This window comes from Lingula anatina, chromosome 2 (assembly GCF_051362555.1).
Source record: "Lingula anatina isolate TDL-2025a chromosome 2, LinAna3.0, whole genome shotgun sequence".
Taxonomy (NCBI): domain Eukaryota; kingdom Metazoa; phylum Brachiopoda; class Lingulata; order Lingulida; family Lingulidae; genus Lingula; species Lingula anatina.
Genome location: NC_141768.1, coordinates 39,350,180 through 39,375,972, shown reverse-complemented (window position 1 = coordinate 39,375,972; position 25,793 = coordinate 39,350,180). Strand labels below are relative to the sequence as shown.

General features: G+C 34.8%; 1 protein-coding gene and 1 long non-coding RNA gene across 3 annotated transcripts in view; both read right to left on the bottom strand.

Annotated features, from left to right (window-relative positions):
- LOC106167179 (uncharacterized) overlaps positions 1 to 10,283 on the bottom strand; it is a 37,109-nt gene extending 26,826 nt beyond the window's left edge. The window contains exons 1-8 of one of the 2 annotated variants that reach the window (XM_087004680.1): positions 10,111 to 10,283; positions 9,303 to 9,666; positions 8,560 to 8,667; positions 7,725 to 7,787; positions 7,287 to 7,411; positions 6,895 to 7,117; positions 6,325 to 6,419; positions 2,977 to 3,161 (exon numbers count right to left, since the gene is read on the bottom strand). In XM_087004680.1, coding sequence (XP_086860806.1) covers positions 2,977 to 3,161; positions 6,325 to 6,419; positions 6,895 to 7,117; positions 7,287 to 7,411; positions 7,725 to 7,787; positions 8,560 to 8,667; positions 9,303 to 9,446 — 943 coding nt within the window. In that variant the 5' untranslated portion in view covers positions 9,447 to 9,666; positions 10,111 to 10,283. The remainder of the gene's footprint in view (positions 1 to 2,976; positions 3,162 to 6,324; positions 6,420 to 6,894; positions 7,118 to 7,286; positions 7,412 to 7,724; positions 7,788 to 8,559; positions 8,668 to 9,302; positions 9,667 to 10,110) is intronic. The other variant, XM_013545901.2, reaches the window with a different exon arrangement.
- Positions 10,284 to 16,338: 6,055 nt separating this feature from the next.
- LOC106167153 (uncharacterized) lies at positions 16,339 to 20,454 on the bottom strand. The gene is made up of 4 exons (XR_001238901.2): positions 20,440 to 20,454; positions 20,056 to 20,243; positions 16,780 to 19,321; positions 16,339 to 16,353 (listed from the first exon to the last, which is right to left on the bottom strand). It is a non-coding gene; the product is annotated as an uncharacterized LOC106167153 (long non-coding RNA).
- Positions 20,455 to 25,793: the final 5,339 nt, after the last annotated feature.

Here is a 25,793-nt window from a genome sequence, read left to right as displayed (position 1 = left end):
AAATAATGGTCTGGATAGTTGAACTTATGACAGAAAAAAAATTCAATGGTGTCTGGAATACAAGTTCACACAGGACTGGTCAGTGTAGAAGGTATTTCTGTATTTGAAAAAATAAAAATATTTTAAGAAAATTAATCATTATATATATATATATATGTGCATGCATGGTTACAATGCAATTATTAAAAGCTCTTAGTTATACTATATGCATTTTGTCAAATGCATATAGTATAACTATATGCATTTGTCAAATGCATATAGTTATACTATATGCATTTGACAAAAAAAAAGCATGAATATCAGCATAACACTTCACAGTGCTTGTTTAACTATATATGAATATGCAAAACAGGGTTACATTTGTAAATTATTCTAAGGCATCACATCTAAGGCTATATTGATTAGAAGTGTTTTCACGCGCACGGCTCTAACCAGTCATTTAGTAATGGGCATTTACGCAGAAACGTGATCTTAAGAAAACTGAGTTATTTTTAAAATGATTTTTGAACAAATATTGCCTTTGACTCACATTGTTGATCTAGCACTTACGGTGCATGTAATGCTATTTCACAATTAAACTTTACAGTAATGGATTCCCAGTTAAGCCTGTCAAAAGTGAAGGCCAGAGCTGACGGCTATTCGCACAGATAACACTTGTGCAGTCAAGGTAAGTACACTATCTGGACAGGAACATAATGCTACAGCAGTATTCAATTAACCACAACTACAAGGCAACTTATTTCATGGCAACAGCTTGCGCACCTAGGCAAAATCTTATTGCATGATACAACATTTGTTTTGAGGCTTAGCAATAAAACCTGAAATAACTGCTGCAGTTTGTTTTCAATTTGCCTTTCAGACCATGCAACGTTTTCTTGTTAGAAAAAAATGGAATCATTTGATTCCAATCCTATGATGCAATAACAAAAAGAATAAAATTAGCAGTTTTTATAACTTCAAAACTGTGACAGTGTATGATATAAAGTGGTACCTTGTTTCATCAACTGTAGAGATCACTCAAAGTCCTCAAAGATAAATATCTTTTCAATAAAAAGGTAAAGAACCTGGTGTTTTCAGCACAACTAATAAAGGATGTCGCTGTGCACATTGCACTCCACTTAACTTTTAAAAATATCTAAACCTTTTCTAAAAGAAATAGTACCTTACCACACTTACTTCACAGCTTACACTATTACCCCTTCTACGTGCCAGGAGCTGGTGTTAATTAAGCAACATTACGGTTAAATAACACTGCTTAAATGAAGCATGGAAAACATTTGCCGCTGACCAGATTTCTCAAACAATTAAGATTGCTGCAGCTCATAAATGGGGCTTGTGGATTTTACATTGTCCTGCAAGATTTATTTTTAGACATAATGACGTCAAACAGTGTCATTTGGAGATGCCTTAAATGGTTGGTAAGGGTCTTTTCTTCTTTTCACTATTCCAATAAGATTTATTTATAGCTCCCTACAGTGGTTCTACAGTTAGAAACCTACTTTAACCCCTCCAACCTTTCAAATTGTTAAGACTTGAAGCAATACTCTTCAGGAAATGAATTTTCATTTTCATTCATTTGGTACCTATATATATTTAACTGTCACAATGTGCATGTCCATTTTCTTTTCCACGTGTCAGACAGTCTATTAATAACACAATCCTTTCCACAGCCTCTTGTCAATAAGAAACTTACACTTTTAGAAGCGTGTGATATTGAATAAGAATGAAAGAGATTTGCGATAGATTTGTGAGCAGGGACATTTTGTTATTTTGTTTGTTATCAGTCTGGATAAATTAGCTAGGCAGTGAAAAGCTTAAAGTATTTGAACATTCAAATATATATATCAAGTGTCTCCAGCTATTTTAAAACAACCTTTCAAATAAAAAGTGATTTAATATATAATCCATACATTCCAAATATTATATCAAACATTAGTCATTTGGAAAGTTAGAAAGGTAGAACTCATTACCATATGTTTAAGAATCTGTAAATATCTGTATTCCATCTGTGCCATAAATATCTTTAACCAGCAACAGAGTCATCTACAACACTACACCACTAGAAATTCAATATGAAATTATCAAAAAAAAAAAAAAAAATACCATTGACACCTTTTAAAACTAATGATATATGTACCTGTGACATATAATATGAATCACCAAGAAACCAATCTCTATCAATTTCAGTATAATCAGGCCATAATGATCAATGATCTAGGACCTGATACAGTCTGTATACCTAACCAGCTACTAGGGATAATGTTTTTTACTTGATTCCATTGTAACCAAATGAATCATGCATGTAAATATTGCTGTCCATGTCTCAAATAATATGTCAGCAAAGACTTCCTTGTAGATAAAACCTCTAACAAATGTGATAATCTCACTATTCGAAGTAGCTGATAATGAACTGCAGAGCCTTAAAATTTGATGCTATGACACTTAAAATTCAATTTAAATCACAATTTGAAAGAAAACTGATAAATAATATGCACCCCGTAACCAGCAATTTTTATTCCTGCTGTATTTAGTTTTTTTGGATTGTAAGGTACAATACTCAGATGATTGACAGATGTGACAGACAATCAAAGAGACAGGCATAATGATTTGATCACCTTAAAATATGAAGTTGATACTAAATAGGTGAGAAAGTTATCAGAATATCTATATGGGATGACACAGATTATGCAGTAATGCCTGATTACAACTCTACCTGCTTAAATATCTCTGTATTATTATATAAAATTCTCTCTTTAGAGCCCTTGTCCAGCTCAGTTTCAGAATAAAATGGACCTTTTCACATATATGCACCAATCCTAAAACAATCTGGTCTTATTTATTTTTCATTTAAAATGACAAAAGGTTAAGAGAAACAACCACAAATCCATAAATAACACATCATTCCTAATTTTATTCAAAACCAATTAAAATTTTGCACAATAAAATTTAATTACAGGTTATAAAAATGAAACTCACCATCAAAGTACCCAGGTCCTGGAGGTCTGCCTTGAGCTGTGGCTTGAGACTCGTAGTAATTGGCATATGGACGGAAAAAGTATGGCAATGGCACCAGAAGTCTTGATCCTATCACAGATCTTTGTCTTGGTTGTCCCTGAGAAAAATCAGCCAGGATCTCGGCTTGATTTGGGCTCCTGTAACTTCTACAATTAGATGAAAATATGTGGCATTAAGATTTGACAACCTTTGACAACCCCAGAAACAAGAGGTGTTTTTTTAGTTTGCTGAGTTTAAATAGTGTCACAGAGAGTGGAGATTTGTTAGAAGTATTAATAAAAAATCTGATAATTATAATGACAATATGGTGAGAATTTGTTGAAAAGAGTGGTAGAGCTCATTTATATGTAGAGAACATTAAAAACAAATCTCAATATAAATTGTCACATTTTCTGAGCATTAACATAAATACAGTGATTACTCGATATTTTCAATGAGGGGAAATTTGTGAATTTTACAGATACTGCACTTTCAAGTCATAATTTCTTCAAGTTAGAACATTCCTACAGAATGGTAGCAACAAGTTTAAAAAGCAGGTTACTCTATTATAGTTCTATTCTATGCAGTAAAAGCACCACAAATGCAATACAGAAATACAATTTTTGTAATTATAAACTTATGTATCTGAAAGTTTGATAATTTTTGCCCACTGAAAAGATCGAGTCATTACCGTAACCTTGAAGCATGTTGTTGCATAAGAATGATACCAGCATGTGCTCTCAAACCATGCTACTTTCATAGATTACATGTTAAAAACATCTAGGTAAAGCAAATAATTTAAAATAAAAATATATAAACTATTTAGCACCATGAACTTCAGTTACAATGTATCTTACAATGCAAAGACCCAAATCACAAATTTTATGTAAAGTTTTTTTACCAAAATACATCAAATATTTATGAAATAGGCCATAGTGATAAACTGTAACTGTGACAGTATTCAGAGAAGAGACATGCACCTACAGTGTAATTGAAATCTGGATACGTAATTGTGGCTGAACAGTGCATGCACGTGTATGCGCCATACATGTAGCTCATGCATGGTTAGAAGAAGACAAGACATGCCCAGATACAGGTGGTGCTATTGTGTCAATGTGAACAATAAAACATAATTATTATTCTTAAGTAGACGAGTGCAGTATTGCATAAGTGTAGACAGTACTCTATATTATAGAAAGTTCAGGTTAACCAGTAAACTACCATTATACTATGTCCGAAGCATTTGTGTCAAAATAAGTGCTTAAGATATGGAACATTGGGCAAACTTCAAATAATAGCATGCATGCATTTTGTGCTGTCACTAAAACATGCAAAGTCTTCTTCAGTGTCCTGGATTCTATACAAGCTAAGAAACAATATGTTGTGGCTAGGATGAATCTGATCTTGCAACCTTTAAAATATATATATAAACTGTCAAAATGTGATTGCAAAGTTGCATTCTTCATATACTTCAGAATTTTTTTTTAATTTGTTGTCTGTGAAATTAAAAAAAAAAAAAAAAAAAAAAAACACCTGTCTTTATGCCAACCATGTTTTTCCTTGGCTACATAACATTGTTGCAGAAGTTGAAGCAATTAATTCTCCAAGAGATGGTAGCACTGCTACTGTACATTTCCAATCAATGCTGGTGACACCCATGTGATGCAGGTCATTTTATATGCATGTTCTTTACAAACATCCTCATTTATACAACACATTTAATATCATATAGACACATTACATCAGTTGATTGCGTGGTTGTTCAAACAAGGCCAGAACTGGAAGAAAAATATCCATACTCAAAAGAAGTAGTGATCAATTTAGCTGCAGTGGGTGTAAATTCAATGGAACTGATTTTCTCACTGTGTGAACTATTTTACCTCATCCTGGAAATGTTTTCATTCAAATGGCATTCCTCACAACAAAGTCGTTAACCTCAGCAGCTCATTTCTCTATTGATTCTAATCAATCAGAAAAACAAATCAAACCCACTAATTCTTACTTTGACTAATCAACTAATCAGCATTAATGCTGCTGACATATGATTAAGGACAGGGTAAGAAAGTAAACAAATAATCCAACATAGCTCAGACATATCTGACAAATGTCTTAGCTGACACTGACATGTGCATCAATATAAATGTCACTTTTAGGGGTTCGCAATTGGTGTCACTGGGTTGCTGGATGTTAATAGAAAATAGCTATTACCAAGATGTTATTGTACTAAGTGGCCTATTTGTAGAGAGCTCATACCCCCATTTCCTGCTGTGATGAAGAAACTCCTTCATTAATTTCACTGTAAATTTTGAAAATGAGTTATTAATAGGCAAAAGTCCTAATAAACAAGTTGTTTTGGAATGTTTGTAAAGGTAAATGGAATTTTTTAAAGGATTCAGTTCTTCTGTAACTTTTAAACTTTAGCCTGGCCTGCAAAATAGCTCTAACACTGATCGTGCTACAATTTTTCAGTCCCATACATACAAACAAAGGTAAAATAAAATAATAAATGGAATGGATCAGACTTATATTCAATACTCATGCTCTCTAATGCAACATAAGTATCTTTCCATGAAATATAATTTCTGCACAATGTGATCAATTTACTAAGTGGTTCAGTGTAGTAACATTGAAAGTAATTACGAAAACAGTACTATCAGGCTAATAGTGGAACAGAACTTAATGTGCTATTGCATACATTCTGAGAATCCAGGATAAGCTTCTCATACACAGTGGGGGTCCACATGATAAACAAACATGCTGAGAAGTCCTGGTTTTACCTGGCCCTGCATGACCCAAAGAGAAGCTGGCACACATGAACAAAGCAATGAGAATCATTAGTTTTATTGTTAAAGGAAAAATTATCACCCTTTCCATATATATGAAAGAATATATACCAAGTTTCTTTGATCAAACCTGTAACATATCTACCATGCAGAATTATATGAATGTGATGTGAAGCAACATGCTTGTGTACCCATCCTACCTTGTAATAGTATATAAAAAGAAATAAGAATATTTCAGTACTAACAAATTAATTTTTTAAACAGAACTCTAAACTCTGTAACAAGCTTATAAACATCCACTGTGCGTAATTAATAGCAGGTAAACTCTACCACTTGCCTGTGTTTTGCTACATTCTGTCAGCAATAAACATCCATGTATGAAAAAATACAGAAGCAAACCAGTCATCAAACTTGACGAAAAATAAAAAATCTGTTAAAAGGGTGAATCACAACCTTGTTAATCTCAGCAAACAAACAAAACGACTAATGGTGACAACTTGTTAAGTAAGCAAAGGTAGAATGGAATTTTTTTCATATCTGTACTTACTTCACTGTAAACCCAGTGTACTGGGCTCCTGAGGGTTTACTCTGGGTTTGAGGCCTTCGATGGGGAAGAAGATGGTGAAGGGACTCTTTGTTGCCCTGAAATAAGGGGAAAAATAAAAGTCCAAAAGATTACTGAAAATTAATTTTTGTAGCAATGAGCTTATACTGGTACACATACCAGATCTTATTTGAGTCGTTTTTTTTCAGACTTCAAATATTTAACTGCTATATTATTGTATGAAAACATAACTAACCTCTTCGCATAATGTAACAACATTAATACCATTAAATATATTGGAGACAAGTAATCCAGAAAAGTCAAAACAGAGTGAAAACACATCTGAGAACTAGAATTGTTTCAATGTTAATATGCCATCATTGTGCCTGTCTCAACAAGCTAACACAGCTAACACAATGTCAGATTTGTTTTCTCACAATCATAACCAACTACAAACAACAAAATCATAGCTGTCATGCATAAAATTCACCTGAATATTTCAAGTTTTCCAAACAATTCAGTACAGTAAAAGCAGTTCAGTAAAAGCTTTGCTACTAAAAAACATTTACATACTTTGCAAACTTTGTTATAGCAATCTCCAAGTCCAACCAAACTTTCCCCTTGTTCACGAGCTATTCTGTCTACTTCTTTCTCAACAGTCTCTGTGAAAGGCACACTAAAAATGTTATCTTCCAATAATGGGATCTCATTTTTCCTTTTATGGTTCATACAGTTGAGGTACTCCATGTGTGTAACTCCTGTATTATTGGCACGTGTGAATCTTCGAGGATTTCTCCTGAAAAATAAGCTTGATTTATTACACCTGCAGTTTCTCCATCTACCTTAGCTTTCATTTATGACCACATAATTTAAAATATATTATAACCTAAAATGAAACCGAGATAGCTATTGAAAAATTTACTCCTTTGTATGTACTAAGCAAAAGATGGGCCAAGTATACATACTGTACAAGTTTCTGGAACTCTACAGGAGAAGAGAACATATCTGAGGAGGGAGCAGTCTGAGTCCTCAAAGTGGGAGGACTTGGGGGGCCCAGCGGACCTGGGGGGGTTGGTGGTTTACTCTTGGCCTGAAAAATTAAACAAGATTCCACTAGATAGGCACATTGTGATTATGACAACAGAAATTATGGCTTACTATATATTTTCTGTTTGCAATGAATAAATCAAAATAAAACTGCTTCAATCAAACATTTTTTTAAAAATTATCATCACCAAAATCAATAAAAATGGTGATTACATTATTTCATAAGGAAATATAATTTACCTGTATTAAAATGCCTCTAGCAATATAAAGCACAATAAAGCTGCACAGCAGTGGCTGATTATGGCAGAAAAATTCATGAGAAAAGGATAAACCAGTAATCCATGGATTCATCTTACCTTTAAGGGCTGTCCTTTGAATCCTTTATTATCTTCTCTTATACGCAGTAACTCCACCATTTTCTACGATATAAATAAAATCAAAACCCTTGAAGGCAAATGTTTAGGTGGAAGAATAAAGTAATACTTAAGCAAGGAGATTATTCTAACCTTTTGCAAGTGTGATTTGAGGCCATAATCACCATCTAGAAAACAAGATATAACACCACGTAATATATATGCTCTCAACTTCAAATCACAATCAATATGATCATTTAGATTGAACTACATCAGACAATTATGAAGTATGTGCATAATAAGCATGTTTATCCTATTGATCCTATTTTAATACACATAGCTATAAATCAATAAAAATGCAAAAGCTTGAAAATTGAAAGGAACATTCAGTCAACATCTGTGACATTAGCAAAACAAGTAACTTATTTCAAATCTAACAAAGCTATAAACAGCAATAAATTGTTATTTTGAAGCATGGGTCCCTTCTTCAAAACTTTTTACACTCCACAAAACTTATGGCGGCTTAGGCCATTTTTTTCCTATTTAACAGAGTTGTGGTAAGATAAAACTGCTTATTTTTCAATTTTTCATTGGGGAATAAGTAGTTTCAAAAGTTATAAGGAATAGAAAGATGGTATAAAACATAAAACATTATGAATAGGCACACATAATCGAGTAAGATGCTGGTTTTTTTACAAGACTGAAATACTAAACTGACACACCAAAATCTATCTTTCTGATTTAACTTTCTATATTTCATCAACCCTTTTTCCAAAGCCCTGCAACTATCATTAGATCTATAATCAACAAAAAGGTTAAAACTGTCACTTTTCCTTACATATCGTCTTTCCTCAATAGGAGTGCGTATCCGTCCACTAGGCATGCCACGCCCTCTAGCTAGAGGTGGGACGTACGCCTTCTGTCTCCCTGGACTGGGGCCGCTCTCCTACAAAACAGTCAATATTAAATCAGATTCTGTTGGAGCATTTTGTACCATCAAAATTAGACATGAACTTTATCTGATTTTCTGCCCAATTGCTTTTATGACAAACACATTTTCAGGTAATGTTAGCCCGAAAATACACGTAAAGACACTAAACACCAACTGAAACCAAAACTCATTTAACTAAGGCATTCATTCAAGTGCTTAGATCTACAGTTATTTATCAAGTTACAGAATTTTCCGAATAACACCTGAGCAATCATAAGTACTGAAACTGTTTGCTGTTATCACAGATGAAAATCAAATTATAAGCTACAGTTTGGCTGACAGTTTGGTCTTTAATATAAATGCATAATAATTAATCAATAAAAAATTATGTCATACAATTTCTAAATCAATGCACTGCAATTATTGCTAACAGATCATAATTGATTTTAGTTAACAAATATTGAGTAAGGACACAGAAAGAGACATGAATGGACTATTTCCTTATCCAGTTCTTAATTTAAATTTTTAAATTTTTTTTCACAGAAGATATCCTTCTTATTCTAAAATATATGCATCACCTGAATACATTTCAGCTTATTGTTTACAACAAAAATGATGCTACAGTGACAACCGTCACATATTCTACCCACCTGTCCTAAGTATATCCCTGTCATGTTTTTGTAAGCAGAGGCAGGTGTCATGGGTGGGCTCTCCATCTGAGTATATCCCATGGGCAAAATTTCAGACCTTGAAATGTCTGAAGCTGGGGTGGGTGGGACTCCAGCCATCATCATTAAATCTTATATTCTTCAAAAATTATTTTTATTTTCTTTCAATTGTATTAATTGTGTCAGTTAAATGCTCAGTTATGCAGCATTTTTAAAAAATAATTCAGCAAACATATCATCCACTAAATCACTGGTAAAAAAAGCAATGCCCATGTTTGGCTCGGTCCTTCAGTCAAATATGGTATCCTTTGGACGTAAATTTCTGCTTGAAGCTTGGTACGTGTTTCTATGGTAAAAAAAAAGAAACAAAAAACTCCAAAGATGTTGGAATTACATAATTAAAAAATCAGCAGGGTGCTTGAAACTCATCTGTATATATTAAATATCTAATTAAACAATACAACACCAAAGACTCCAGCTTTCAACTCGTAATTCAGTGACACGTTAGCATAACAAACAAAAAAATCAGTTTCAGAGGTACTGTTTTAGTGTCTAAATTATATCAAAGAAAATGATTTTTTAAATAAAATTGAACTTATATTTACGACCAGTGTCCAATAAGTACAACAATTTCAAAAACGCCAGCACCCTTTTAGTCCCCGTCTTTTTTATGAAAAGCATTTGTCAAACGAGCACCTGCTTCCACTACACACAGTAGAATAAAAACTTCAAAAGCTGCTCTAGACTTACATATTTCAAAAACTGTTCTATAAAAAAGTGTTCGACTTACCAAAAATAAAATGCACCAAGCACATTACACGACACTTGATGTTTAAGTTATTTATGGTCTAACCTTCTTCGAATTTACAGAAAGGCGGTAATAAATCCATTTTGATGATATTTACATACAGACTTCTCAAAGTTTCGCTCGCCATGATCATGCAGCCTCGTTTCGAAACTAAAGCTATGATGTCATATCCTAGCAACCAGTACACTAACCAACAGGGGGATGACCCTAGGGTTAAACTAGCCTATATATCATAGAGACTTTTGAATAGTATTGTTTTAGGCTGAGCGTTGGTCATATTGGGCCTAATATGTAGTTCCGACAACATTTTCTTCTGAAGCTCTACCACCAATAATTTAGTTCAAAGTGTGTGTTTCGATCTAGTACGTAAGTGTGTCAGGTGCGTGTGTTTGGGGGGGGGGGGGGGTACTGGGTACTTGTCAATCTGTTAACAACACAGGCACCAATAAACGACCAACCTAGCATCGATTATAGTCTATGGGCCAATGTAGACCCCCCTCCCCCCCCCCCCCCCCTTAGTGATTTTCGTTCACTATGTTTTTCTGATAGCTTAGGTCCTAAGCTTTGATTTTCCGCTTGTTTGCCATTAAACTGGTGGTGGGTGTGTGTGCTACAGCCGTTGCCATGGTAACGTCTGAGATAAAAAATTGAAATTTCTGAGACCAAAAAAATATTAAATTATTCAAATGTGTTAAGTGAATGGAATTCAAAATCCTTTTAGATGTATAGTTTAAGAGCTGCACTATACTGTATGATCCTCAAAATATTCCAAGATGGCTGTAAATTCAAGATGGCGGCCAATTTTTGCTAATTTTTGAGTAATTTCAATTATTTTTCATATTTGAGTCTTTATTCAATAATAAAGGAATAAGAATGTGGGATATGTTTTGATGCGCCGGAATAGCATACAGTCTCTACTTGCTACCTACAGTATTTATTTTAGATGAAACCTTTTAATTTTGCTGTAAAATCCTGAAATCCAAAATGGTGGCCAAAATATAAGTCTGCTGTCCCAACTGGAAAGATGCCAAATTTATCATCAAAGTGTCATTCTTTATTACTTTTAATAAACTGAATTCGAGCTTAGGACTTTTTAAAACAATTTGCATTAATTCTGATTACATTGATTACATCAAAATGGCTGCCAATATGCTTATACACACTGGCTAAAATTGATATAATATATTCTTCCAACAGAATATTAATTTTAATTATCTCCCACCAACTTAGCCCCATTAGTGATTTTTGTTTACTATTATTTTCTGGTAGGTTAGGCCCTTAGCTTTTATTTTTTGCTTGTTTGCCATTAACCTGGTGGTGGGTGTGAGTAACAGAGCTGTTGCCATGGTTATGTCTGGGGTTGAAAATTGATATTTTTGAGACCAAAAATAAAAATTAAATATTCCAAATGCATTTAAAATCATGGAATTCATAATTATACCAGATGTGTAAATTAAGAAGTGTGCTATACTTCACAATCATCAAAATGTCCCAAGATGGCAGCAAATTCAAGATGGCTGCCAATTATTGCTCATTTTTTAATAATTTTGGGAATTTTTTTATATTTGAGTTTTTATTTAATTATTAAGAAATTGCAATGTGACATGTGTTTTGATGTTCCATAATGGTAAAAAGCCTCTGCTGTCTGCCTAAAGTGCTTGTTGAAGATGTAACCTTTTAATTTTGACATAAAATCCTGAAATCCAAGGTGGCTGCCACAAAACATGTCTTTAACATACGGCTGTCCTAACTGGAAAGATGCCACATTAATCATCCCAAATTACATTCTTTATTACTTTTAGGTGTACTGAATATAGACCTAGGACCCTTTTCTTTAAATTGTGTTAATTCAGATTGCATTATGACTTTCAAAATTCAAAATGGCCGCCAATTTGCTTACACATGAAATGATATAATACATTATTCCAATACAAAATAAAATTTAATAAACTCAAGCTAGCTCAGCCCTATTAGCAATTTTTATTTACTATGATTTTCTGATAGCATGGGCCCTAAGTTCAAATATTCTGCTTGTTTGTCATGTAATAGGTGAAAGGTGTGACAGATTCAGCTGTTGCCATAGTAACACAGGGGCTTTAAAATTATAATTTCTGAGACCTTTAAATTGCCATGTATTTCAGATATATGAACTCGCTGTATTGTAAACTTTTAAAAAAAAATTAGACTTGGACCTCAGTTATCAACAAAATTATTTGAAAAAATTATCGTAGTTAAATTGCCAAAATGGCAGCCAATCCAAGATGACGATAGATTTATGTTAATTTTCTTCTTATTACTGAAAGTAGCTTTTTGTAAACTTTGAAAGCAGCATTGGAATTGAAAAATGTTAGGTTTTTGGATATGCTGATATGAACAGAATTGCATAATTACTGTTTACAGTGATTGTTACTCCTATATCCTCTTGTTTAAGTGTAATAAAACCTAAAACCCATGGTGGCCATCACAAAACAGGGTTCATACATATTGCTGTGCTGACCGAATATATATTACATTTTCGTTTCAAAATGCCTCTTTTGCTCTTTCTGATAAACTGAATTAACCTATTAGGATATTATCTAAATATAAATCATTTCTATTAATTTTCAGCCAAATTATATTTACTTGGCTATTCCAAAATTCACCATGGCCACAAATGGCCATGACAGTGCAGGTATGAATTTTGCTGCAATAATATTAAACAGTGCAACAAACAAATAATTCTAAAATTTGTGCAGTTAATTATAATCAAATATGCCCTTTCTACACTGCTTTCACGGAAACACTTGTCCATATTCAGTTAAATATTTAGGATTAAGGCTTGTTGGAAATGGATGAAATGTCTTGGCTGTAGTCTTTTTTCATGAAGAATGTTCACTGGAAAGCCAATTAAAATTTGCTGTTACCTCTGAAACTGAGTTTTTGTTACAATCTAAGATGGTGTTCATCTATATGAATAAATGAAATAAAACATTTACATGTATATGTCATAACTCAGCTTCAAACTGCTAGAGAGGTAAAATTATATCCACGTTTTCGAAAAATCAATATATCCACTAACTTCAACTGAATATATAATTTATTTTTTATAACATTTTACTTAAAATATAATTGTATAGAAATGCAAAATCGCCATGTATATTTGCAAACTAGTTGCCTTTCACTCAAAATCAGACTATTTTGTGTCATTCAACTTGCCCAATAGATGGTAAGAGACGATCAAATAATTTCAGCCATCTACCGCACGATAATTTAAATACTTGTAGACCATATTGAGTTATTACAAATGTTCACGATCTTGGCTTCATATTATTCAAATTCAATACATCAAAAGGTAACAACAAATACAAAAGAATTAAAAGAATAAATACAGATAGAAAGAAGGCAATTTCGGAGAACAATAAACAACATTAGAAGTTTAATAGGACAGCGATATATACCAAAGTAAATCACCCAGGATTTGTTGGGGTCATTTTGGATTTCAAGTTTTTTTTTCTTAAAATGATAATTATAGGAATAACAAACACTGTAAGCCGTAAGTAAAGACTAAATACCATATGGCTATCAAAATACTTAACCCATTAAATTTATTAAATTTTCAACGTTAGTTACTTACAGTAGAAACAGGTTTAGAAATCAGCTTAAACCGGCCGCAATTTTGATATTGCTGCCATCTTGAAAAAAATCACATCATCTTGGATGTTCAAAGAATGTTTTGCCATCATACCACGAATACAGATGTCTTCTTAAGTTTACATTATTGTTGAAGTTAATATATTTGAAATGTCAATTTCGAACCCCTGTGTTAGTATGGCAATGGCTGGGTTAATTGAATAGAAAACAAGCAGAAAATGGGATCTTAGGATGTAAGCGATCTATAATAGTAAATAAAAGTCACTAAAGGGGGATTCAGGTTAATAAAATCAATGTAAGTAACATTCTTTTGGAATATAATTTTCAATCAATTTTTTAGCAAGAGTGTATCATGTTGACCATAAATATATAGTCCCCTATACTCATTGACAGCCATTTCTTTCAAATGCGACAGAATACATTAGTATTTCAACTCAAAAGTATTCTTTCCCATGTCAAATGTGAGTGATTACCATGTACATGAAACTTTGTGTGATTTCTTAGGTCAAATGTGAGTGACTTGCATTTATTGGAGGGTATTATAGGTCTTTTATCTATAGTCTAGGTTATTGTTGACCATTTGATCTTTCTTTTTTTTAATCATTTTACATGACCACACATCTAGTAGTGATCAGCACTATTAAAACATAGGTATTCATCCAAACTTAAGATAAAATTAGGAATATTGCTTTCATATTTTAGTGTACTGGTTACAAAGATGTAAATTCACATTCATTGGCGGCCATTTTGAATTTTGAAAGCCATACTGTAATCCAAATTAAATCAAGTAATTGAAAAGGGTTCTGCTTTTATATTCAGTGCACCAAAAGTAATGAAGAACTAAATTTGGGATTATAAATCTGTCATATTTCCAGACAGGACAGCTACATGTAAAAGACTTGTTTTGTGGCAGCCATGTTGGATTTCAGGATTTTTCATCTCAATAAAAAGATTGCACCTTGAACAAACACTACAGGCAGAAAGTAAAGATTCCATGCTACACTGGTGCATCAAAATATCCCAGATATTGCAATTCTTTAATAATTAAATAAGAATTAAAAAATTAAAAATTATCAAAATTTCTGAAAAAACTGCAAAAATTGGCCGCCATCTTGGATTTGCCGCCATCTTGGAAAATTTTGTTCATCGTTAGGTATAGTGCACATCTTAGACTACATGTCTAGAACGATTTTGAATTCTATTTAGTTTATGTATTTGAAATATTTTAGATTTTGTTGGGCTCAGAAATGTCAATTTTTAACCCGTGTGTTACCATGGCAACGGCTGTAGCACACCCACCCACCACCAGTTTAATGGCAAACAAGCAGAAAATAAAAGCTAAGGACCTAAGCTATCAGAAAAACATAGTGAACGAAAATCACTAAGGGGGGGGAGGGTTTCGGTATTTGGCCCACGGACTATTAATACTTTTTTCCTACTTCTATTTTATGGTTTATGTGCGCGAAAGAAAATTAATGAGTGTAGATATGCGTTATATATCCATTTTTATTTTAAAAGGTGAAAATGTAAATTAAAATTGAATGTTAGTCTGCTTTTGATAAACCCCAAGAAACATCTTGTTGAAGTAATTTAGCAGGTCGATTAATGTGTTTTAAAACTGGAATTTTAACAGTTTTAATTAAGGGAGGAAAAAGCAGGCCTAATAGGCAAACTGTGTAGGCCTACTATATATGTATGTACATGTATATTGACTAGCATGGTGTTGGCGGTAGTGTGACATTTTGACCGTGTACTTTTGTGAACAGTTTCTGCGACAACCTCTCACCTGGAATGAGCTATACCTGTTGTAATTTGCATAACAATAACTTGCTCATCGCAGGTCGAGCTGTATTCCAGAATAAAACCTACTGTATACGTAGGCCTGCTCATTTATTTGACAGTAGGCATACGTACTGAGGCCTACATCGATGTACGTGGTGCAGTCGCAAGGTCGAGTTTTTTTTTAAAAAAAAAAGGCGTGGAAGCAATTTAAATGTATCATTTTGTAAGTATCCATATTTCTTCAACAATTGACATTAGAGCGGCGATTCTATGTAATATTATGTATGTATGTCATTAGCCACTTGTATAGGCCTATGTCACTCAGAATATCTTAGCAATAGTAGGCAATATATTGGTTTTGTTAATCTCACAATGCTTTCGGCTGCAAACGTAGATTGGAGAAACGATGTTCTTGGATGACCTTTGATAAGTTTATTTTTCGATCTATTGTTTAGTATTTCTGTGTAGCTTTTATTTTTGTAGCCTTGGACATCTGAAACTATTTGTTACTCAGTTTGAAATGTTTTATTTGAATGTAATCATTAGCTGAATCATTGCCACAAAAACACTACTTTTGATAATAATGCTCGCCGTAGGCCCTAGTTTTGGTCTTCTGTTCATCAACGTGCGCATCATGTTTATGGATAAATTGTCGAAATTGTGTTTTCATTGTTTCTGTCTCAGCAAAGATATCTCAAATACCAGTAGTTGCAATAAATAACTCTTTTATATTATAATTTCATGGCGTAAGGCAGCCTAAAATTTCAATCCTTGTGTTTTAAGAGCTTGCATTTTGGAGAAGCCAATAAACACCTGTTGCCGACAGTGTCGTCGGCAATTTTTGTTTAGTTTGTTTGTGTTGTTTGTCATGTTTACTTTGTGTTGTCTCGTCTTGGTGTGAGTGGCGCCCTCATATGTTGGATGATTGGTGTTCTGTTGAGTAGTAATAAAACGTCACCATGTATTGTCGTGGTTGGAACACGCCTAGTACTGTACGCGAATGAGTGGAGGCAGCATTGTTATGTATGTATTTAGTTATTTTATATATGTGTTTTATTGTAATTTCTTTATTGTGATATTTGTATTAAGTTGAAATTTATATTTGTTTATTCTGTTACTTTCATTTGTTTCATTTGTTTCAATTATTTCAGTTCACCGTCATCAGTTTGTGTCAAGACGTGTGTAAATAAATGTTCATACCTCCACCGGAAAATTATGTTTTTGTATTCGCAACAACACCCATATAATTTCAAATATTTATTGTATCTCATTCTATGTAGTAATTAGTGTATTTTAAGAAGCGTATTGTCAAAAATTGTAGACGTTGTTTTATCATTTCAGAAGCCCAGCGAGATATTGCGCTCCATGCCATTGGTTCACAGTTGAGAATGCCACGTACATTCATGTATCTACTTTGTCAAAAACCAAATAAACACTTTGTAATTCTGTGGTATTTTTTTAATTTGATATGAACAAATAATGATACAGATTATAGTATAACAAGGGGAAAGGAGTAAGATTACTCAAATTCTATGCCATATTTGAAATCTCCATTTATGACAAATATTGCTTTTTTTTGTCTGTGGGATTGACGATTGTCTATGGTATAATTGAAACGGTTTTTAAACTGAGTATTTTTGTTAATTATGAAATGACATTTTTGAAATGCCATAACTCGCTGAGGGATTTCACAACAACTCACAACAAGGACAATTTTTGTAAATTTACAATCTCACTTCTTGAAAATTTATTCTAAATTTCGTTTTATTGTAGGGTTTTATGTCCCTAATAACAAATTAGTTTGTCCTTCTGAATATCATTTTGGTCAATTTTCTTAATAAAGTACCGCAAATTGATTTTTGTTTCACAAACTTGTATTCATAATAATATTTTAATTCAAATTTTGAACATGAAAGAAAGAAAATGACATTCTGATGCAACCTTAAGTAAGCTTTAATGATAACATTCTTAATTGTCCCAAAATTTGGCAGTATTATCCCATTTTACATCCTTCACCCCCTTCAAATAAAATGAACTCTCAATGTCTCCCCTCAATTATATTTAACTCGCCCCACCTGTCACCCCTCAAATAAAGTGAACTCGCCCCACCTGCCACCCCTCAAATAAAGTGAACTCACCCCACCTGTCACCCCTCAAATAAAGTGAACTCGCCCCACCTGTCACCCCTCAAATAAAGTGAACTCGCCCCACCTGTCACCCCTCAAATAAAGTGAACTCGACCCACCTGTCACCCCTCAAATAAAGTGGACTCGCCCCACCTGTCACCCCTCAAATAAAGTGAACTCGCCCCACCTGTCACCCCTCAAATAAAGTGAACTCGCCCCACCTGGTACCCCTCAAATAAAGTGGACTCGCCCCACCTGTCACCCCTCAACTCAAGTGAACTCGCCCCACCTGTCACCCCTCAAATGAAGTGGACTCGCCCCACCTGTCACCCCTCAACTCAAGTGGACTCGCCCCACCTGGTACCCCTCAAATGAAGTGGACTCGCACCACCTGTCACCCCTCAAATGAAGTGGACTCGCCCCACCTGTCACCCCTCAACTCAAGTGGACTCGCCCCACCTGTCACCCCTCAACTCAAGTGGACTCGCCCCACCTGTCACCCCTCAACTCAAGTGGACTCGCCCCACCTGTCACCCCTCAACTCAAGTGGCCTCGCCCCACCTGTCACCCTTCAAATAAAGTGAACTCGCCCCACCTGACACCCCTCAAGTGAAATGGAATATCCCCACCTGTCACCCTTCAAATAAAGTGAACTCGCCCCACCTGACACCCCTCAAGTGAAATGGAATATCCCCACCTGTCACCCCTCAAATAAAGTGAACTCGCCCCACCTGTCACCCCTCAAGTGAAGTGGACTATCTCACCTGCCATCCCTCAAATAAAGTGGACGAGACCCACCTGGTACCCCTCAAATGAAGTGGACTTGCCCCATGTTTATTACATCTTTCTCAAAGTGATCTCAATAATGAGACTTTATTAATTTTAAAACTATTCAAAATTACAAATTTAAGCATTTTTTTTTTTTTTTTTTTTTTTTTGTTCTAATAAGCCAAAATATTCAAAATGAACAGATTTTAGGTTCAGAAAATTCAGTTAAGATCAATGTTGCCTTTATTTCTTTATCTTAGAGATTAAATCAAAAACAACCCAAAGCAGTGCCTTTATTTTCATAAATTGCTCGTCATTCACAAGTGTTAATAAAACTGTAAAATGATGAAAATAAAATCGACTTTTACAGTGTACACTTTACAGCAAACGATACAGTTAGCTAATCTGCTTAATAAACTTAAATCTCAACTTGCATTTTTACATTCAAGATTTAAAGTTGTGACATGCGAACACATTGGAAAATACACTATTGCATCAAAAACACGTTAATGATCACTTTATTGCTCAATCTAATATAACTGGGGAGAAGCTTAATGATTTTCGAATGAAATAAGATACAACCGAGTTGGTACCGTATAGTTTGATAAGGATCATGATCGATCCCTAGGATATACATTTGAAAACAAAACTGATTTTTTTTTCTCAGTATAGTTTGGAAAATGGAATAAAGTCCATCTTAGTAAACAAAAGTTTAATATGCCGGCTTTAAATGGTTCGAAAATCGTAAGACCATGTACTATTTCGTCACACTGCATTTTCCTTGCGAGCGAGTGTCTGTGTCCGGTTCCAAAATACCACCAGAAGACCAGGAAAGCTTCCGTCGGGCGTAAGTGCTTTTGACAGATGTCGACAAAGAGAAGATAAATCTGAAATTTAAAAGTAATGTTTGAACAACGATATTAAAATGGCACTACAACGCAATGGAATATGAACTGACAATAAAATAAAATCAATGGAAAGGCTGTCCTTGTTTTGAAAAAATCGCATTAAGGATGATTAAAAAATTTGATTGGAAAATTTCAATGAATGCTGTACGCATCGTAAAAAAAACTCTTTTCAAACGTTCTCGTTTGTCTGTTTCAGTTGCAAACATGGTAATGATTTTTCTTAAAATTAAACCATATGTACAACAGCTTCTAATGTAGCCACCTGAGAAGGTACACACTAATAAATCAAGCACAAAATTTAATGTTAATAAAACGTTTTTAAAATGCGGATGTGTTTAGATGACCCATTTGCGTACAGTGGGATATTGAACTGACAGTTCTAAGACACAGAAAAGTGATATCTAATACAACAACTTTTTTCATATTAGTTATGAGTTTATTGGTAAAGTGCTTTTCAATATTTCAATATTGTTTTAAGTTATACCCAAACAAACAGTAAAACTAGAACCTGGTAATTTGGACTCATAAAAACATGACAAAATTTGTAAGAAACATTTCTAGTGCAATGAACATCTTAATCAAGAAAGGCAAAGAGCCCATTCAACCCATCCCGAACTGAAATAAACGCCTGACAAAGCCTTATGTACAAACTTTATCAAACTTGAGAAGAGAAAAAAGTGAATTACTCAGACAAAAACCGTAGGCCTACTCACCGCATTATCGAATTCCACGTACATTTGTATGCTATAAGACGTAAATACATTAAATCACAAGACCTCTTTGCTTCAAACTTGGGTACAACATACAAATTGGGATCGAAACTCCACCACACCTATCCTGCGTCCTCTTCTTACAGTGTCCAGCTGTCAAGTGAACAGTCGAGAAGATAGCTCGCACTGCGCTGAGCGACAAATTGTTATGCAAATTACAACAGGCACAGTGCATTTTGATTGAGGGGTTGCCTTTGAATTTTTCACTCTTATATAAACGGGTGAATATATATAAATATATATATGGTATTATATATTAATTGATAAAATCATAGTTGTGGGTCATTAATTAATACAGATTATTTAGTTATTCGTTCATAAAAATACCTCAGTACAGAATGCGCCAAGACCTGATAATGCCAACTCGACGCTTTTGGAAGGCTATTGGTTTAGCCAGCTAATAGATAGCTCACCTGTCTATTGTCGTGTTATGCAATGGTTTGTCTCATTCTGGGTAAGGGGGTATACAGTAAAGCCTAGGTCCCAACTACGTTTTGGACGCACGGTTTTTAGGTTCCTTGCGTCCGGCTACCCTCTACCAGGGCGAGTGATAGATTTTTTCAGATATTCACTGAGTTGAGCCCTAAATGATTATTTATCTAGCTAGAGACATATCTGTGAATATCTGTAAAAAATCTATCACTCGCCCTGGTAGAGGGTAGCGTCCGGCTAGGACGTAGCTAGATCGCAGGGAAGAGGTGAAAAGTTTCTACGTGCTGTTTGCGTCCTCCAAAAAGTCGCACGATGGACGTGCTCCTCACGCACGAACTCCCACGTTTTCCCCATTTTTTGGCCGTAGACCACACGTAGCAGCCCGTACGTTCGGTTGGGACCTAGGCTTAACTGTCACCACTAATATATTTACGTGGACCTTTTGGACAATTTTTTAAAATTCCTATTGCAGAAATCTTCTATATACATTGGATGTCTTGTTTAATTTTTGATCAAGTAGTTTTCTTCTAAATGACTGTCCAGTCACTTAGGCTCTGTTCTCACAACTTTTAGATCGATCTATCACTGCGGGGAGTCTCACTAGATTACTGTCAGATAATCCCCCTTAAGTGTCCGTCCCCGCCTACTACAAGCTTTAAGGGGTAATTAACTTTCGTGTCCGCCCGGCTGACAGCTATTTAGCGTGAACCCCCAGGGAGTTAGGTCGATCCAATGTAGGTCGATCTAATCTATGAGAATGGGGTGTTAGTCCGCCATGTCCTTCTGTAAATTGCAGACGGGAATGTGGACATCAGAAACTTTTATTTGAAGGGTATTATCGCTTTCTTAAGGTCTGCATTGGGAAACATAACAAATATTACAGGATATCCTGACAAAAATATGACAGTGTGCCAGAGGATTGCTACCTACTCTGCAAACCTCGTACCACCACCCTTACCCCCAACTAAAAAAAAAAATGCTTAGGAACAGCATGTTGGATTGAACATGAAAATTGACTGTGTCACAAAAATCAATTTAGTGTTTCAAAACAAAAATATTTTAAAATAATTAAAATAAAATAATTTTAAAATAAACATACATACAAGTAAAAAATAATGATTTTCATTATAAACTGAAAAAAATTATCCCAAGGAAAAAAAGAATTTATATTGCGAAACAAAGGAGGTATGAAAGATGCCTAGACGAAATGTGTTTGTGTTAAAATTGCTTTTTATGTTTCTGGCGCATCACTGTGTTGTTGATTTGTTCTTTTTCTTCATGACCTGAAATGAAGATTTTGCTGGTTAGTTTTGTTTTGACATAGCATCCCATGTCTTGTGAATTTTATTAATTTTTTTACCCCCTATCAGATTTAAAAGAAAGAATTCGATCATAGGCCTACTTTTTTCATTTTTCATGCGAAGATTCTATAGGGACGAGTCTAGTCCGCCTGTACCACAGACATCTGCAAAATTAGGGCTCATTGCCTATGAAGCCATCGTTCTAAATAGATCAAACTCCCCGGGGATTCTCACTGAATGCAATAAGATTAACATATTTACACGCCTCCCACTGGCGTTGAGTACAATATGAGTACATATTGGAAACAAGGGGCGACGTGTTAATCTGATTGCATTCAATGTACCCACGGAGTTGGGTACATTGAATGCAATCAGATTAACACGTCGCATTCAATGTACCCACGGAGTTGGGTTGAACCAAGAAGTTATAATGAGAAGGAGTAGAAACGGGACATCAATTATCTCTCTCGTCCAATCAGATCGCAGCATTCTTTTCAAAGCGGCGTCCTTTGAAATTCGATCCTCGTAACTGGTCTAATCCTCCGCTCGCCTCCGCGTGACTCAAGACGGAGAAGCTGAACCAGTGCGTATACGTCTTGATTTGATGAGACTTCTACAGGTGCAAATTTTAGCGTTGAAGGTGGGTTTGTGAAATTGTTCTCATACATTCTTGATGTGAAACTAATTTTTGTATAACTGAACGGCTCTAGATCAAATGAAGGTGTATCTTGCATGATTTGAGTTTTATTTCCCGAAATGGTTGCGTCCAGGCTTGAAATCTCTCTCTACACCTTTGTAATCCCACCATGTTTTCTCTGTGAGATTATTAGAGACTTCGCGAGGCTTTATCCCAATTGGCTGAAGCAACCCACGTGAACGGTCTTTTGAATATGTATTAGGCACAAGCTCTCCCTAAGACCACAAGCTGGGTAATTATTAGGATTAAGCCCGTTACGAGGATAGGATGAAGGGAAACCCCTTGTTTCTACTCCTTCTCATTATAACTTCTTGGTTGAACTAATAAAAATATTTTGGGTGCTGCTAATTAAGGAGATGCGCCCGTTCTTTCTGTCCCTCTGCTCTGCTTAGCTCCAACGCATCTAATTCAGTGTCAAATATGATCCGTAGCTGTTGTCCATGCGTTTTAAAGTGGCCGCCCACTTTGTCAGAAAAGGTATATTTTATAAATCTTAAATTACTTGTGGCATTTTACAGAAAATCTTATTGTAACAAAACTTGGCAGATAAAAATCTATATCACAAAACCTAAATAAAAAGCTCCAAAAGCTTTTTATGTCGAAAAGTCCATTTTTTTAAAGTCCCGCAAGGACTTGTAATTTAAACTTGCATCATTCAGACATTCAATGTTGAACGATGTTCTATTAGCCTTTTTCATCTTTTCCGGAAATTGAAATTGCATTGTGGGTAGGGGAGCCCTGCTACGTCGAAACACTTACAGCGGTGCTAAAAACTATATCTGGGTTTACGCGCTTTTTGTCCCGCTACTACAATAACAGTAAGCGAGATCGACACATGAGGTTTAATAAGTTCCCAACAAACCCGTTAGAATGAAAAATATGGTAGAAAGAGAGGAAAATACAGCAGGTTTGGATCAAAAGCAGGGCACCGCGTTTGCGCTGAACATTTCGAAGGCGGGAAGAAAAACTATAATATTAGGAGATCAACGGTGCTTTAATAAAAAACAGAAATGCTTAGTTAAACAACGGATATAACGAACTATCGGCAAATAGAACTCGGGGTAAAAAATGCGAGAAAAAAACATTATAAAGATTTGAAGAAAAAATTGGAGAATAGGCCGGGGCCTAATAATTTTAAAATCTTAAAAGAAAAAACTTCAAGCATGAGATTATGGAAAAAGAAAGTAAAAGCTGTGAAGTTTTACACGGGGATTCTACTTACAAAAAATTCAAGAACTTTCACGACTTTTTGTGTAACAACAAAGAGAAGGTTTGAAAAGTTTTGTATGTAATATCCTTTTTGTGTGTGTTTTATTGATAAGTGATCATTTTAAATGTTGTAGGCCCATCACAGGTTTTAGTCTCTAATAACCCTTAGCAGGGTGGGTTCTATTTTTTTTTTAACGTGAGACGTTAATAAAATTTTTATTATTATGTATTCAGTCCCGTATACGTATTACTGATTTGTACAAACGGGGCTCATATTATCAAGATCAACAGAGACATACGAAGAAGAAAGTACATCGGCTCTTGTTGAACGCGTTATCGGGGAAATAAAAAGTTATTTATTTCTGAACTCAATGACAAGAGAATTGGAAAATACAAAAAATGCAGAAAAGCCTTTCTTTAAGCTACACGTACATAATACATGTATGGTAAAGACAAAATGGATAATAAACATAATCCAACAACGTATTTGTAAAATAATACAAATATGCTAAGTATTAAAGTAGGCCTACGTATATTTAACTGTCTTAGATAGTTGAAAAGTATGTAATATGTGTGGGAAACACTTTTTTTGAATGATTTAATTGTCTGTGATTGAAAACGATGAAAATACGCCTGAAAACATTTAAAAATCAAATAATTTGGCCTCTTGCTATAATTTTGTTTTTGTTTCAGTTTGTTTCATACTTTTTTTACCTGTCGTAAATTTTGTACATGTACTAGAGTAAGACACGGTAAACTTTAATTATCGTCTGGGAAAGAGTCGAGAATTCCTGTCTCACCTATTTAACACTTAAAAGGTTTTAATTACAGAGGAAAGGTCGTACATGTAGTTGTGGCCGCCCGCCTTACCGAACAATTGAACAAGTAACACCTGATGCCTCATCAGGTACCAAACGATTTAATCAGTTCACCGACGAACGATCTGCGTGTCAGTTTTACCTGTATACACAGTAGCTACGAGTCAAACAATGCAGGAAATCTTTTCATTTTATCACTTTAAAAATCTCTTAAGATATCCTTCAAACAAGACATAAAAATCGTAATGAATTGACACTGCCGGTACATGAGGTGATATCGCCACAGCTTGCATATATACATGTGCATAATTGTGAAGACGTAGGCCTGCGCACCTGTCCACACTCTTGAAAGCTGTGTACGAGTCTACTGGCTATTTTGATTTTATATATTAAAAAAATAACGAGTCTCTTTCGCATATCTTTATTATCGGAAGCATTTAAAAGAACTCCGAAGCTTTAGTTCGTCATCACTATTGAAAGTACAGCCAAGGCTCGGACGCTTAGGTGAAGTCTAGTTGTAAAGCGCATCGTATTTAAACTGAGAAAGAAAATATTTAATTGCTTGATTCTCCGTCCAAATAGCTGTTTCTTGCCTACAGTTTACGCATTTCTGTGCTTCAGCCACCTTTTTAGCTTGACAGAAAGCAATGCACGCTTCATACGACCTTTTTATATGCGCACCTTGTACATCATCTACACCTAGCAATGCCATGCTGGAAACAGCAGAGGACCACTATGACCCCTGTGGCGCGCGGTTCCTGTCATGCGCACTTCGTATTTCCGCAAAAGATGAAAAAGGTTAATACAATTTTAATTTTAGTCGTGTACCAGTGGCGGATTTAGAGGGGGGGGGGGAGGGGGGGGGGAGGGGGAGTCCTGACCCCCTTCAGTTTCTGAAAAATATATCACACCAATATTCCCCTCTTAAAATTAGAATTTTGACTAGCTAAATCATAGGTCTTAACCGTACCAAAGGGCACTGTTTGCCCTCCAAAACACCAAGGGGGCGATGGTCGGCTTCGCATCCGAGACATGTCGTTCCAGAACCCTCCTTCAAATAATCCTGGATCCGCCCCTGTCTAATTATAATCAAGGTTAAAACCCGCCCCTGTGGACTTTACAGATTATTTTATAGCAATGTACAGGTATCTTACTAAAAGTGAATTCAATCTCAATTTTCCAGTTGTTACATCTTATCTTTTTCTTCTAAATGCATCAGAATTA